The following is a 15,175-nucleotide window of genomic DNA, read 5'->3' as shown; positions in this document are numbered from 1 at the left end:
GATTCTATTTAGTCATTTATATATACCTCATTAACTCAGTGTTTTTCTGTACATCTACCAATGACTACAATTGAATAGAGACTGTATAATTTCAAGGGAAATACATTGTTTTCTATTACTTTGCGGTGTCCCCAGCTTGACAGCAATATTTTGCAGTAATGTAGTGTGTCGTTTCGCTTATTATTGCGCATTTTTTGCCATTTCTCTCACAGCATATCTCGAGACTCTGGTCAAAATCTGCGGATGTTTATAGACCTGAAATATTTTCTAGTTCATGTTCGAGAGAGAGCCTTGGCTGCTAACGCTGATCAGTTATTCGGTTACAACTCCCTGGCTGCTGAAGTAGTTATCGGGTCTTGGTCCGCTAGCTCAATTACTTTGTGAAATTTTGAAACTCAACCAAAGCTCAGTAGACGCGTGGTACTTTGCAATACTTAATATTTTAATTTGACTTAAATTTTCTTTTAAATTTTCGGTATGCTTTGAGATTGTATTCTGTTATATTTTTGAATTTTGTTCAACCGTCAAGCTGACGTATTAATAAAAAGATTTGCTTTAAATCCTCATCTGAGTTTGCATTTACTATATTAAGAAATAAAACTGGGTGATAAGTCACCTATCTGTCTTAATGGTTCTAAGAGTTGACGTTTAAAGTATGGTGGAACCATACAACTTAACCGGATGCGAAAACAAAATCTCATAATGTAATAAGCATAATGTATCAAAAATAAATGTTAAGATTTAACATTTCTTTCGAATATCATTTATTGCATTTTTAAATATTAAAAATTTGTATTTGAAATTTAATTTAGCGTAGAAAAAACAATGCTTATTAAAAAGGAAAAATGTTGTGTAAGATATGAAAACATTTGAAACATTGATCCCCTTGTATATTCAAATTCAAGTGTCGTATAGCTTAGACCGGAAACAAGGTTCTAGGACCAATTGTAGAAGAGATACATATTAAGTATACAAGTCGTTTATAAATGTACGTATAATGAAATTGCTTTCTTCGCAATCATTAATTAACTAATTATTATTTTATGAATTTTCCATAGGATCTCTTAGAAGGCTTCAACAAAATAATTACAATTTTCTGCAAAGTGCAACAATTTTAAATCAAGATACCTTTACATTTCAGGTAAAAAAATCTTTCTAAACTTATGTTGTGCTTTTAGAAGTGTTGTTTATTTTTGCAAATGTCTTAAGAACAGTTTGATATTTCCATAACTGTTTCTTAAAAATATATTACACTGTTGCAGTTAGGAAAGAAAGTTGTTATTCAGCCTGTAAGGATTATGTTAATTTTATTAACAGTTAAATTTTAAGTTTCTTTCCTGTCAACTTCTTAACTTCAACTTACTACTTCCGCCAGAACGTAGTTTTGGAATCTTTCTGAATACTTAATGAGGAGGAGCGGTATTTAAACCACGAAGTCTACTTACAGAGTTATTAGAGAGAATTAGAGTTTCTGGTTTACGCGCGTCTGCCTTTTGGCTACTCTCTCTCTCTAAGCTGTTATTACGTTCGGCCGTACTCAGGCCTTTGATAAGCTTCGTAGTCAAATAGAGTTAAGGGGCCAACTCGGTTAGAATCTTGATATCTTCGGCTATATTTCTGTAGTTAATCTTAGTTTTAGTTTAATTTTTAGTCTCTTAAGTTCAAGCCCAAGTGTCGGCTTTGATTGTACACTCCAAGATGGAGTTTTGTTAAATCTTATTGGAATAATAAAGGGTTAGTTACCCTTCCATCTTGTTGTTTCTTGTTACACGAACTTAAGGATTATTCATTAACTAGTTCTTAAAATTCGTCACTTTCTAGAGTAACTGAGAATTACACTAGTGAGAATTTTACAAGCCGTTTTCTTACTGTTGTAATAAAATATTTTTATATTTTTACTTTTTTAGTGTAATTGTTTAGTAAAATTTTAGTGTATACACACTTTTTAAAAAAATATTCTTAATGATTCAAAGCAAGACAAAAGCACTGTAGATGAGGTTAAGATATGTAATATCACTATAAAAGCAAAAGAAAAAAAGTAAGCATTTCTTATTAGTGACGTTTTGACGATCCGATGAATGGTCATATCTAGAACCAAGTTAATTTTCTAATCATAAAAAGTACTTCAATGTAGATTAATTAAACTTTTACGGACAAAGCACATCAAAGTAATCAGCCTTAATAGAGATGCCTTCATTTAATACTTTCTAGGCAAATGGTTTATATTACATTACATACAAAAAAACCTCTTCAGTCTCCGGGAAATGAACTTGAGATGAATTACCTCATTCAGCACGCTTGTCCTTTCTGCTACTGCCGAGCATAAATGTCAAAATATTTGACTATTTCAGAGAAAAATGAAATCCCCTTTTCTTGATTTTATGGTAATTGGAAAAATATTATCTAAATTTTATCAGTTAATCGAGAAGTGTATTGCAAATTAAAATTTACAAGACGCTTTATTTACATTTATGCTACGACCCAAATAACTCAACGCATGTATACGATGGAACTGTGTGATCAATCGGATAGCTGAAAACACACAACGAGGTATACATGTTAGTTCGTTTAAGATTGTATTCCGCCATACCGTGTGTGACCTTTCGTACACTGTACGTGCGTACATAATGAACGCAGAAATAGTTTCTACCATAACTAAAGATAAAATAGAAATATTAATGTTAAACTGATCTTTGTTTTCAATAATCAGACAAATAGAGTTAAATAACAGCTAATAATATAATAACAGCTTAGATAAATTCTGTTCTGAATTTTAAAATATTTATAACAAATTATGTTAAAAGATTTTTTTTCAGTTTCTTAAGGTAAATGATATTTTAAAAAACGTCCGTGTTATTTTTCTTTTCATTATGAGTTTCTATGCAAGAAGTTGGAATCTGAGTGCCAATAATCGAAAATATTAAGGATACCAATCCGAAAAATGGATATGCCTGTGGAAGTTTAAAAAAATCTATAATTAATTTTGAGAGAAATCTTTCAAACTATGGAATGTATGGAATATGTCAATATGAAGACTTTCGCATTGACATTCTATCTAAATTTTATCGTTTTTCTTTAAAATAAATCACTAATGGCTTCAGACTTGAGCTATCCGAGTTATGCATTTTTCAATAACAGCATTCAGGAAACAAAATGATCAGTAAAATGTTAATATTGGACATGGTGCTTGCACATCTAAGCAAGAAAAAGCATCCCTTGTGTTTCACTGTTTTTATATTCGAAAATCCAGCTACCACACAGAGGTAGAAAATTCGTCATATATGAAAATGGGAAGGAAAACGCCTTGATATAAATGATATTGAAAAACTAGTGTTTTATTTTTCTTAGAATGTTGATGCATTTGTAAAATACTAAAACAAAAAATATTAATTCTGATATCTACTACAAATAAAAGGTCAAATTCAAAAGAATAAAATGTATTGTGAAATTCTTGACTGCATACATCAATTCCTATTGTCTTTGTAAAATAAAATGAATGAGTGAAAATACATTATGATTATTCATTTTCTACCATAGTTTCCAGGTACGGTTTACATTTATGAATTTGCGAAAGAAAAGGAATCAGCAATATTTGTTAAAAATGTATCACATTTTCGTAAATATAATAGTTGACTGTTCCTTGGCCTGACATTTATTTGCCACGTGGATAAACGCAGTAGCCTCTTCTTTGGCTTAACAGTGGCTGGCTAAGTACACTCATGTCCATAAATTAAGGATAATTCGGAGTCACCCGGAATACGAACTCTAAAATAAATATATCACCTGTAAAATCACTACACACATCTTCAAGAATCATATCCAAATTTCAGGAAGTAACCAGATGACACCGATGGTACGTCACAATGACAAGAGTGTAAGAGAGTGATATATAAGGAATACAGGCAAAGAAGTAAAATTGTTCGCAGGCGCTTTATAAGCATTTCAGTGCAATAACCGAATAGTTATGACACAAGGGACGCATTTGGATGATTTTTTACGTGGTAGAATTATCGGCCGTCTGGAATGTGGGCGTACCCAACTGGAAGTATCAGACGAACTTGGAATTGCCCAGAGTGTCATTTCCAGGCTTTGGTAACGATTCCAAGATCATGGTAATGTGAGTAGACGTTACAGCACAGGTCGCCCCAGAGTTACAAAGCCGAATGAGGACCGGTATTTGGCAGTTACTGCCAAAAGAAACAGGCGGAGCACAGCCTCAGACCTGTCTCGTCAGCTCTCTTTAGCCACTGGTACGACAATTTCAAGGCAGACCAATACAGACGCTTAGGGCAGTTTGGTCTATATGCTCGTAGACCTGTCAGATGCGTTCCACTTACTGCAACTCACTGTCGCCTGCGGTTAGCCTGGAGTAGAGAGCATGCATTGTGGACACCACAACAGTGGGCTTGTGTGATGTTTTCCGACGAGTCCAGGTTTAGCTTGCAGTCTGATTCTCGCCGGACTTTCATATAGAGAGCTCCAGGTACCCGTTACCACCAAGAAAACATCATTGAACGACACCGTTACGGTGCAGGAGTGCTCGTTTAGGGTGGAATTATTCTGGGTTCCTGAACTGACCTGCATTTTCAAATTAGAAGCATGACAAGCCAAATCTATCGGGACGTCATTCTGGAACATGTACGTTTGTTTCGGGGCGCCATGGGCGCACAATTTATGTTTATGGATGAGAACGCCCGTCCTCACCGTGCAATCGCGTCATCATAAGCGAATGCCTTCAATCGAAGGATATCACCCGTATGGACTGGCCAGCATTCTCACCGGATTTGAATCCAGTAGATCACGTGTGGGACATGCTTGGCCGACGAGTTGCAGCCCGTCAACCTCCTCCTACATGTCTACCGAAACTTCGGAGAGCATTGCTTTTTGAGTGGTGTAATATCCCCCAAGATCAGATCGATAATTTGATACTCAGCATGCCTAGGCGTTAGGCGTTGTACGAACTGTATTGCATCGTCTGGGAGTAACAATCATTAAAATAGTTTTTTTTTTTTTTTTTTTTTTTTTTTTTTTTTTTTAATTTGCTCTAGGGAGAAAAAATCGCTAACTTTTTAATAATATTAAACATATAGCATTGTAAGGATCTTAAGTTTTACTAACGTTTATTTTATTTTAAATCTTTACTATCACTTCTTATTTTCTACTTCCGGCCAGAATTATAAGCGTGAAGGTTTTTATGCAAAGTTTGTCTGGCGAACGCCAAGTACTTAAGTTATGGCTTTTTGCCAAGCAAGAGAGAGGAAGCAGTGAGTTCGAAGCAGGCCGCTTACCTGAGAAGTTACGCAGTTGCTATTTGCCTTCCAGGCCGGAGGTTTTAATCCTCTTGATAAATTAAACGTATTGTAGTGTTCACAGTCTCTGTGCTACATACGCTTCCTGTTATTATAAGGCCAATCTTCCACGTGTGTTATTCTAAAGTTAAATTAGAGTTTAGTTTTATTTTTATACCTTTTACGTTAGACCCCGAGTGGAGGGTCATTGTATTCCGAAGTACGGAAGTCATTGTATATAAAAAAAAATAAAGGGTTTTGTATACCCTTCGTCTGTATCCTGTCTACTTACTACAATTAGTGAACATAGCTATAGTAAGCTCTCTGTTCCTAGTCAGGTCCTTGTATGTTCCCGAAAAAGATTAGAAGAAACATAGAACCTGATAGTGGCGCCCAACGAAGAAGAATAACCATGGCCGAGTTTCAAGAAGAACCTGTGCTGCCTGCAGAAACGGCTCAGAATCCAGAAATGCCAGCTGCCGCCCTGGAAGGATTTGGGTACATCGTCCAGACCATGCGCGCTTCGATGAAACCAGAAGCAACATTTAATGGAAACTCACCGGTAACCAGTTTTTTGGAAAAATTGGATGACCACTTCATGCTCTACCCCGTGCACGAGTTTCAAAAAGTTACCTTAGCTACCAGCGCTTTGAGGGGCCAAGCGCTTAACTGGTTCAAATGTATCGGCAGAAGTCTCTTGGGTCAAGCAGGAAGTCCCACCTATACTTACGAAAATTTCAAGACTGCCCTACTAAAAGCCTTCCCTGTTGTAAGGGATCGTGCGAAATTAGAAACGGAACTTTTTAGTATATATCAACAAAGAATCGAAAACCTCTCGAGTTTTATTTTAAGAAAAATTCACGTTTTCAAGCTCTTGTATGGAAACCGTCCGGATCCTGAAATAATTCAAGTGATTTTGCCGAGGTTACTACCCCAAGTGCAAGACTTTATTGAATTAAGAAATCCGACTACACTGGAAAAGTTATTTGAGCTAGCAATCCAGTTTGAAAGTAGAAGAACGGCGGACGTCGAAAGAAGACGCCAATATCAACAGCGAAACCAATTTGGTACGCCAAGACTACAACAAACTCAAGCATACGGCTACGGAGAAAAAGCGAATCAGTGGGCAAGGAAACCCGAGCATTCAAAAACAGCCGGCGAACGTCGACAGTTCAATAGCAACCCAGGAAAAAAGTCTCAAGGCCAGGGGAAAAAGAAGGAAAGCACGGAAAGGAAAAATAATTTAAACTAAAACGGATTTCTGCTGACGAGAGGGTGCGGAAATCCGAAGGCCACGAAAACCCCTCTTCCTACAAGTTGAATACAGTAATGGTGAAAAATTTAACTCTTCCGAAGATTGAAGTCTTGGTAAATAATATCCCGGCCACCGCACTCCTGGATACCGGCGCGCAGTGTTCCTGTGTAGCAGAAGTCTTTTTTAGAAAGTATTTTCGCAAATACCGCATATATAATGCGGATAATACGACAGTATTAGCGGCGCAAGGAAAAGAATGTAAGTGCGTAGGTAAAGTACCTTTATATATCCGTATCAAGGACGAACAAGTAAAGGTGATGTTTTTTATAGTAAAGAATTTGCAAGCACATTTAATCCTAGGAATAGACTTTCTTTCAGACGCACAAGCTACACTGGATTTTAATGAAGCGTCCCTTAGGCTGACAATGAAACCAGTGCGTGTAGAAAAGGTTGAACCGCCAAGGTTAAATCTTGACCACCTGCCTAATGACGAGCAAGATAGAATCCGACAAGTGTAAGTGAATTTGCTTCCTTATTTAGTGATATTCCAGGATTTACTCAGGTTACTAACCATAGTATTGACACCGGAGATGCATTGCCGGTTCGTCAAAAACCATACCGGTATGATAAGAATAAGGAAAAAATTATAGAATGGCATATTACCGATATGCTACGTAAAAAGATCATAACGCCCATCTCAAGTAGTTATGCTAGCCCGGTGGTTTTATGTAAGAAAAATAATGATTATCCTTTGGAGCATCCAAAAAGGTGGAGATTCGCTATTGATTACCGTAAATTAAATTCCATAACGAAATATCCGGTATATCCGTTACCGATCATAGAAGAAATTTTAAGGAACATAAAATCAACCAAATTTATGACGACTTTAGACTTAACGAATGGTTATTTTCAAATAGGCGTCAGGCCTGAGGACGTGCCTAAGACTGCTTTTATAACCAAGTCTGGCACTTATGCATTTTTGCGTATGCCGTTTGGCCTTTCTGGGGCCCTAGCAACATTTCAGCGATGCATGGACATTGTCTTAAGACCTGTTCTTGGAAAGTCCACATTTATCTATTTAGATGATATCATTATTACTAGTGATAATCTCGACCAACATATACAGGATTTAAGACAGGTGTTTTCTTTATTAAATGAGGCCGGTCTAAAAGTTAATGTCGAAAAGTGCAAATTTGCAGCCCCTGAATTAAAATATTTAGGTTACAAAATATCGCAAAAAGGGATCGAGACAGATGAATCAAAAATAATCGCTGTACAAAAGTATCCGACTCCAAACACGGCAAAGAAGCTCTCTTCTTTTCTAGGACTTTGTTCATATTATAGGTCCTTTATAAAAGATTTTGCGGCTATCGCTGAGCCATTGTTAAAATTAAAAAGGAAAAAGGCAAGATTCTCGTGGACGGCCGAAGCCAATAGTGCTTTCGAAAAATTAAAACAAGCATTAACGCAAGCCCCTGTGTTGAAATTTCCTGAAAAGGATGAGAATTTAGAAATTTCAGCGGATGCTTCGGATTATGCGGTAGGAGCGGTACTTTCGCAAAATCAGCAGCCCGTGGCATTTTTTAGCCGAACTTTAAATCAAACACAAAGAAACTATTCCGCGACCGAGAGAGAGGCACTTGCAGTTCTGTTAGCAGTGCAAAAGTTCCGAGTCTATTTTGGAAAGGCGCCGATAACAGTATATTCTGATCATGCGGCGGTAACTAGATTGTACTCAGGGAAAAATTTATCCCCAAGGTTAATAAGATGGGCACTCAAGCTGCAAGAATATAATCTGGTAATCAAGCATACCCCCGGAAAGGAAAATATCGTAGCAGATGCCCTATCACGAATTAAATTAGACCGAACAGGGTAATACCGTAAAAGTTGCAATGCTTACAGCGTGTACAATAAATTCCCGAGAAACTGTAATAACCGAACTGGGTAAGGATCCTGAGTTTGGAAGTATTTATGAGTATTTGAAGAATCCTGAAAATTTTAGCCACCAAGATATTGTGGCGATAAGAAATAGGCGGCCCATTACGAACTAATAGATGGTCTATTATTTTATACAAAAACTACGAATTCCAACAACGAATTTCGACCTGTTATCCCAGCTAGTCTTAGATTAAATATCCTGCAAGAGCTCCATGACAGCCCTTTAGCTTCTCATGCTGGTATTCGAAAAACTATCCAACGCGTACGCGAGGCAGTCTACTTTCCTGAACTGCAAAAGTTAACAAGGGCGTATGTCCAGTCCTGCCCAACATGTCAAGCCGTTAATTATATTAATTTCCGCCCGGCCGGGTTTCTAAATAGTATTAAATCCGAGTTTCCAAATGAAATAATTGGCATCGATTTATTGGGCCCTTTCCCAAAAAGTCAGTTAAATAAAAGTCACTATCTCCTTGTTATGGTTGATCATTTTAGTAAATGGACCGAAATTGTTCCCTTAAAACGAGCCTCCGCGAAATTAGTTACCGATTCTATTTTAAATAAATATATTTTAAAATACGGGGCGCCCCTAAAAGTTATATCGGATAATGGTTCTCAATTTGTAAGTAATATATTTGAAGACATGTGCCAAAAACTGGGCATACGTCATTTAAAAATGGTCCCGTATCGGCCGCAATCAAATATAGCGGAACGGGTCAACAGAAATATAGTGAAAATTATCCGTAGTTATGTCAAAAATTTTCATAAAAGCTGGGATAACTATGTCAATGAATTTGCTTTCGCCCTTAGGACCGCAAAACATGATACAACGGGAAAAACTCCTGCTGAGTTATTTCTAGGCAGAAAGATTATAACACCGTTAGATAAACTATTTTATGTGCAACAAAGAGCCCCAGAATTTAAAATGGGTGATATAGAAAAACTAATAAAAGAAGCAAAAAAGAATACGGAAGTAGCACAAAGAAAACAGAAATTATATTATGACTTGAAACGACGGGGAGTAACTTATAAAGTAGGGGATGAAGTTTTAAAAATTAAGCATTCACTTTCTTCAGCACCAGAAGATAAAACTGCCAAATTTTTTCCACGATTTGAAGGACCATATGTTATAGAAAAAATAACTCACGCTGTTGTAGTGTTAAAGGCCAGAAATGGTGAAACCTGTTCCGCAAATATTGATCAAATTAAGCCCTACTTCGATCGTAATAAAATGCAAATCTTTTCAGATCTTTTGCAGGATCCGGCACGGCAGACACCGCAGGTACAAGTTCCAGAGGTGGGAAAACGACAAGTACAAGGGCAAGCCAATGAGAGACAGAAGCAAGTGAAAAGAAAATTGCCCCGGGGAAAAATTGAAGGTAAAAAGAAAAAGAAGTCGTTCCACCGTCCAGAAAACAGAGTTCACGAACCCCCCAGAATGAAGAAGGGAGAAGGACGACGTATGTGAAGAGGACCAGGAGAAAGGACGGCAACTATAACCCGGCTTTAAAACGGAAGATCGACTCATCCGACAGAACTCTCCGCAGCAAAAGTCGCCGAACTGCGGAAGGGCCATCAGCGGCGGAGGAAAAAGTACAAGAAAAATTTGAACGGCCAACAACGAGGTCCAAGCAGGATCACGACAGAAGTTTCCCGGTTCCACCAAGACCAGCTGCCTTTAAACGGCCAAGACCACAAGCAGAGGAGAAAAGGAAGGTGTTCAAGGGTGGCCGTACTGGTGAAAAACGGAAGCTTCCAGAGGAAAGCACTGAAGGGCGAGCCCGTACAAGAAGGAGGATAAACCAGGCTAATATCTGCAGTACCTTTAAAGACTGGGCCCAGAAAAGGATGTCCGAATATTACAAAGATAAGTAAAATTTTATGTTACTTTGCAAACTTAAGTTATTCTTTCATTCTTACTGCAAGTGGCAGATTTCAAGAAGTTTTACCTCATGCGAGGTCTACCTTTATCCCCAAAAGGGCGAGAAATGAGTTGTGACCGATTTTCGTATTATGTTTTTAAATTACTCGTGCGTAAAACTAAAGTTGATGTATAATAGCGTTGTGTAAAGACTTAAATATTGTAAAAAGTTATTGTATAAATTTTATTTAAAACATTCTAGCAAGAAAGAAGTTTTAGTCTGAAAGACTTTTTGAAATGTAGTATTATTTCAATGTAGAAAGAATTGGCACTTGCTTTGAAAAGAATAGAAGTTAACAATGTACTACTAATGTATGTTTTCAAATGTGTAAAATTAACGGCATGTTGATATGTTCTTATATACATGTGAACTGTTATTTTAAATGTTAAGAAATACCGTGATATGGTAAAAGTGAAATAATGTTAAAAATTTTTTATTCGTGTGACTGTAAAAATTAAATCATGGCGAATATGTGGTAAAGGTTGAATGATGTAGTTAGGCTCTCTGACGCTACACTTTAGAGTTAGCCACTTTTAGAATAGTACCTCAGGGTTTAGAGTTGAAAGTAGGGTGTGTTAAGAGGTCTCGTTATGTTGAATTTTAACACGTTAGTGTTTTGATTGTAGGAGGAAGTGTGGCACACGTAGACAGAAACACATTCGTGTTTGGTGTTCTTTTACAACACACGTCAGAGAGCACGGGGAGAGATAATTAAAATAGTCATGAATGAAATAAGAATGTTAAGAGAAGTATATTCTATATGTTATTTGCAATGTCATTGTGTAACATTTCATTAAACTAGTTTTCCTTCCAGATCTCTGGAAGGAACCAGAATTGAATAAAGCTCCTGTTTAGATGCAGTACAGATGGAAAAAAAAGATTGTTGTAGATCCTGGGAGCTGCTATTGTAACAAATTTCTTTCTTTTAAATTTTCTAGTTTCTAACGAAGTTATGATTGTAAAAGGTTGGCCTCGCGTTAGTTTCTAGAGCTAAAAGTTTTCAACAAGGTCGTTTTAGACCTCAGTTTCAAACTAATTAACTCTGGCGGGAAGTATGTAAGGATCTTAAGTTTTACTAACGTTTATTTTATTTTAAATCTTTACTATCACTTCTTATTTTCTACTTCCGGCCAGAATTATAAGCGTGAAGGTTTTTATGCAAAGTTTGTCTGGCGAACGCCAAGTACTTAAGTTATGGCTTTTTGCCAAGCAAGAGAGAGGAAGCAGTGAGTTCGAAGCAGGCCGCTTACCTGAGAAGTTACGCAGTTGCTATTTGCCTTCCAGGCCGGAGGTTTTAATCCTCTTGATAAATTAAACGTATTGTAGTGTTCACAGTCTCTGTGCTACATACGCTTCCTGTTATTATAAGGCCAATCTTCCACGTGTGTTATTCTAAAGTTAAATTAGAGTTTAGTTTTATTTTTATACCTTTTACGTTAGACCCCGAGTGGAGGGTCATTGTATTCCGAAGTACGGAAGTCATTGTATATAAAGAAAAATAAAGGGTTTTGTATACCCTTCGTCTGTATCCTGTCTACTTACTACAATTAGTGAACATAGCTTTAGTAAGCTCTCTGTTCCTAGTCAGGTCCTTGTATGTTCCCGAAAAAGATTAGAAGAAACATAGAACCTGATAGCATCATTTTTGCTCTTTACCTTTTGTTTAATAAATAAGCTTTACAAATAAGTCAAATTTGATTTGCTTCTAACTCTTCCTTTACCTGCTTTTGCATTATCCTTAATTTATGGACATGAGTGTAAATAAAAGCAATACATTTCGGTTACCGTTCTGAGTTCTACTCCCGGTTACTGGATGTTGGCTTCGTGGAATTTTGATGGTTTTCCTCGTATGCAGTGTTGGACGTCCAAAATGCTTCACGAGGAAGGACAAGAGATATCAAGCCAAATTCATTTAAGAGATTACACATAGTATCAATATTAATTTATTTGAAATATAGCATTCTTTGAAGTGCAGAAGATGAAAAAATCAGTGATTAATGTTACCTCCACGTTTGTCAATAACCGCTGCTAAACTCAGTGGCAATAAATGAAAGAGGCTTTGGATGATGTATTGGGGAACAGCAACCCACGCGGCCACCTCATGCGGCCAAAGTTCATTTAATGGTCCTACCTTTGCGTGCGGTATGTGGGTTAGATATTCTACAGTCATTGAACAGACATCTTCAATGGGCCGTAGATCTAAGAAAGTTTGAGCATTGCGATAATGTGGGGTCACGTATTGTCTTGTTGATATGTAGCGGCAGGCAAGCCCTGAAGGTGAGGAAGGAAATCAGGTTGCAAAACCTCAGAGATATAACGTTAGCTGACAAATGTGATATGCTTCGACTGATAATGCGTAATATGCTTTGACAATCATATGTACTCTTGCATAGGCAAGAGTATATACCACCTCCCACCGTAACATCAAGTGCAGGACCAATATGACGATGTATAACGCAACAGTTGAACAGTGTCTCCAGACGGCGTCTCCAAACTCTAATCCGACCATCATGATACTAGAGACAGATACGTGATTCGTCCGAAGACATAGTGTCATTCTATTCGGATGTCCATATCAGCTGTTCATAGCACCACAAAACGCAAACGCCTTTGCTTTAAAGTGAGGTTAAAGATAAACGAAGCAATTTATGCCTAGCGGATGGTCTGTTCTGATGTAAACGACTTCGAATCGTTCGCGCAGACACCGATGGTTATCTTCAGAATAAATTCGTTAAAATATGGGTGCCAATTTGTCAGTGCGCCTCATTATTGTCACGGGCCCAATAAGCCTGTTTTCCCGTGAAGTGGTGTGTCGAGCGATTGCAATTGCTCCAGTTCGTCAGTCGTTTCTTCCTGCATTCACCGATTCCATATTCGCATGACTGTTGATTGGCTACGTCCGACGCGATAACCGATTTCCCGGTAAAATAATTCGCAATCTCTGTGTGCAACGATTTTTCGTCAGTCGAACTCAGAAACATGCTCGAATTATGCTCGTGTCTTTCTCTGAGGCTGAAAACACAAAAAATCTCGTGAGAAAACAATTCACGTTATACAAAAGATCAATGCCAATGATTATAAGTTACGGAGTGCCTATGGTTCAAAAGCATGTACCTCCATATCAGTCCATATCAGAAAAATATCTAATTAGTGAGCAGAAATAGGAAAATTGCATATTTGGGCGAATTTTCCTCCCTTTATATATGGATTATAAGGAGCAATGCAGTCGCCCATGATGTGCGCATGCGCTGAAATCGTAATCTTTCGCATAGTCCATCGTCATACTCATATAATGCAAGTTTCATGCTATTTGGATGCTTCGTTTACGATGTTTCATTTTGGATGGCTAGCAGTTTATTACTTGAATGTGAATACGTGTTCCTTACAAAGCCTTTCGCGAAGATAGTTTTCCTAAGATAAATAGGCTTTGAGTATTCACTGCAATAAAGAATTTTACTTATATTTTGTGTCTAGCTTAAAGACAAGGGAAACACCTGAAAGGAGAAAGGATAGGGTAATTAACAGACATTTTACTTCAAATAATTTTTACAGATCAAAAAATAAAATCGCCCTTGAATTACTGTTGAATACAATCTAAAGATCTTACATGAGAGGAAATCTCATTATCGAAGTAATAACATCGGCGAATTCAACGATCATACCTATTGCCCGTGTTATCATAGTTTTGCAGTACAAGACAAATAAGACCGGTCAATGATTGAAAGGCTAAAGTTGCTGAGCACTTGTAATTCGTCCCAGGCTCAGTTCCGGATAGAAGAAAGGCTGCTTGCACTGGTTTTTTATGGTTTTAAGCTTTAGTGTGCTCTGCTATAATTAAAATAAACCAATCCTAATCGTAATCGACATAAACTAACAAAATAAATGCCACTGACATTTTTTAAATATGCCTCTTCTTTTTCTTCATGGAAATTAAATCAATAAAATTTATAATTACTAATAAAATTCGTAATTAAACGGAATACTATAATGACTGAAGTTATAGGCCTTTTTTTTTTGTTTGTTTAATCGAATGCAAGAAAGCGCAGAAAGGTTTTCTGTTTAATATATATTTTCCTAAGAAACCTTTCAAAGCAAAATTAGCTTCTATTGATTGTATAATTGGGGAAAAAAACCTCATGCAGCCAGCCCATTCATCGAGATTCTCTGAAACCTGGGTCGAACTATCTCTTCACCGGCCTAATACGTTCGGCAGTTGGTGGATTCTTTATTTTATACACAATTCATATAAATTAGAGATGCTGTCTAATCATTTCTATTTATAACTAATCGTCATTAATTAATAGGACTCTATAATACAAATTAATTGAATTTTTTCTAAATTTTGTTGTATTAATAAATTTATATTACTGACAAAAGTTATGAATATTAAATTATTTTAGCATTAAAAACTTGCATGTAACTTAAATGTTTTTTAATGATAAACAAACTGAAAAGCCAGTTAATCATAGATCGAGTTCTATTTTTAATTAAACAATTCAGGTTATGTAAGAAATAATTAATAACCGAGTTTTAGCTAATTTTGATTGATGTAAATTAAACTTCGGCTTTAGCTATTCTGAATTCGTATAATTTAAATGTCAGGTTTACACAACTGATAAACGATGAAGTAATTATTATGCTAAAATGAATTTTATGTTAAATATCTTTATGAATAAGACTGAGATATAACAAATATAAAAAGTAAAACAAACGATTTTAAATAAAATCAGAGAATGATTAATCAAATGAACGTCATTTTATTTATTAAAAATATA

General features: G+C 36.5%; 1 protein-coding gene across 6 annotated transcripts in view; it reads left to right on the top strand.

Moving 5' to 3' along the window:
* LOC118199880 (extracellular matrix organizing protein FRAS1-like) overlaps positions 1-15,175 on the top strand; it is a 284,180-nt gene that overhangs the window by 152,187 nt on the left and 116,818 nt on the right. For all 6 annotated transcript variants that reach the window (XR_015042588.1, XR_015042590.1, XM_085821910.1 and 3 more), the window contains exon 35: positions 1,059-1,141. Coding sequence is in view for 4 of the 6 variants with exons in the window: in XM_085821910.1 (XP_085678036.1) it covers positions 1,059-1,141 (83 nt within the window). In the remaining 2 variants the exon portion in view is untranslated. The remainder of the gene's footprint in view (positions 1-1,058; positions 1,142-15,175) is intronic.

Source organism: Stegodyphus dumicola, chromosome 8 (assembly GCF_044657685.1).
Source record: "Stegodyphus dumicola isolate Sdum_Otavi_A_Nest chromosome 8, ASM4465768v1".
In the NCBI taxonomy this organism is placed as follows: Eukaryota; Metazoa; Arthropoda; class Arachnida; order Araneae; family Eresidae; genus Stegodyphus; species Stegodyphus dumicola.
Note: the sequence above shows the minus strand (reverse complement) of the source record. Positions and strands in the feature narration are given on the sequence as shown.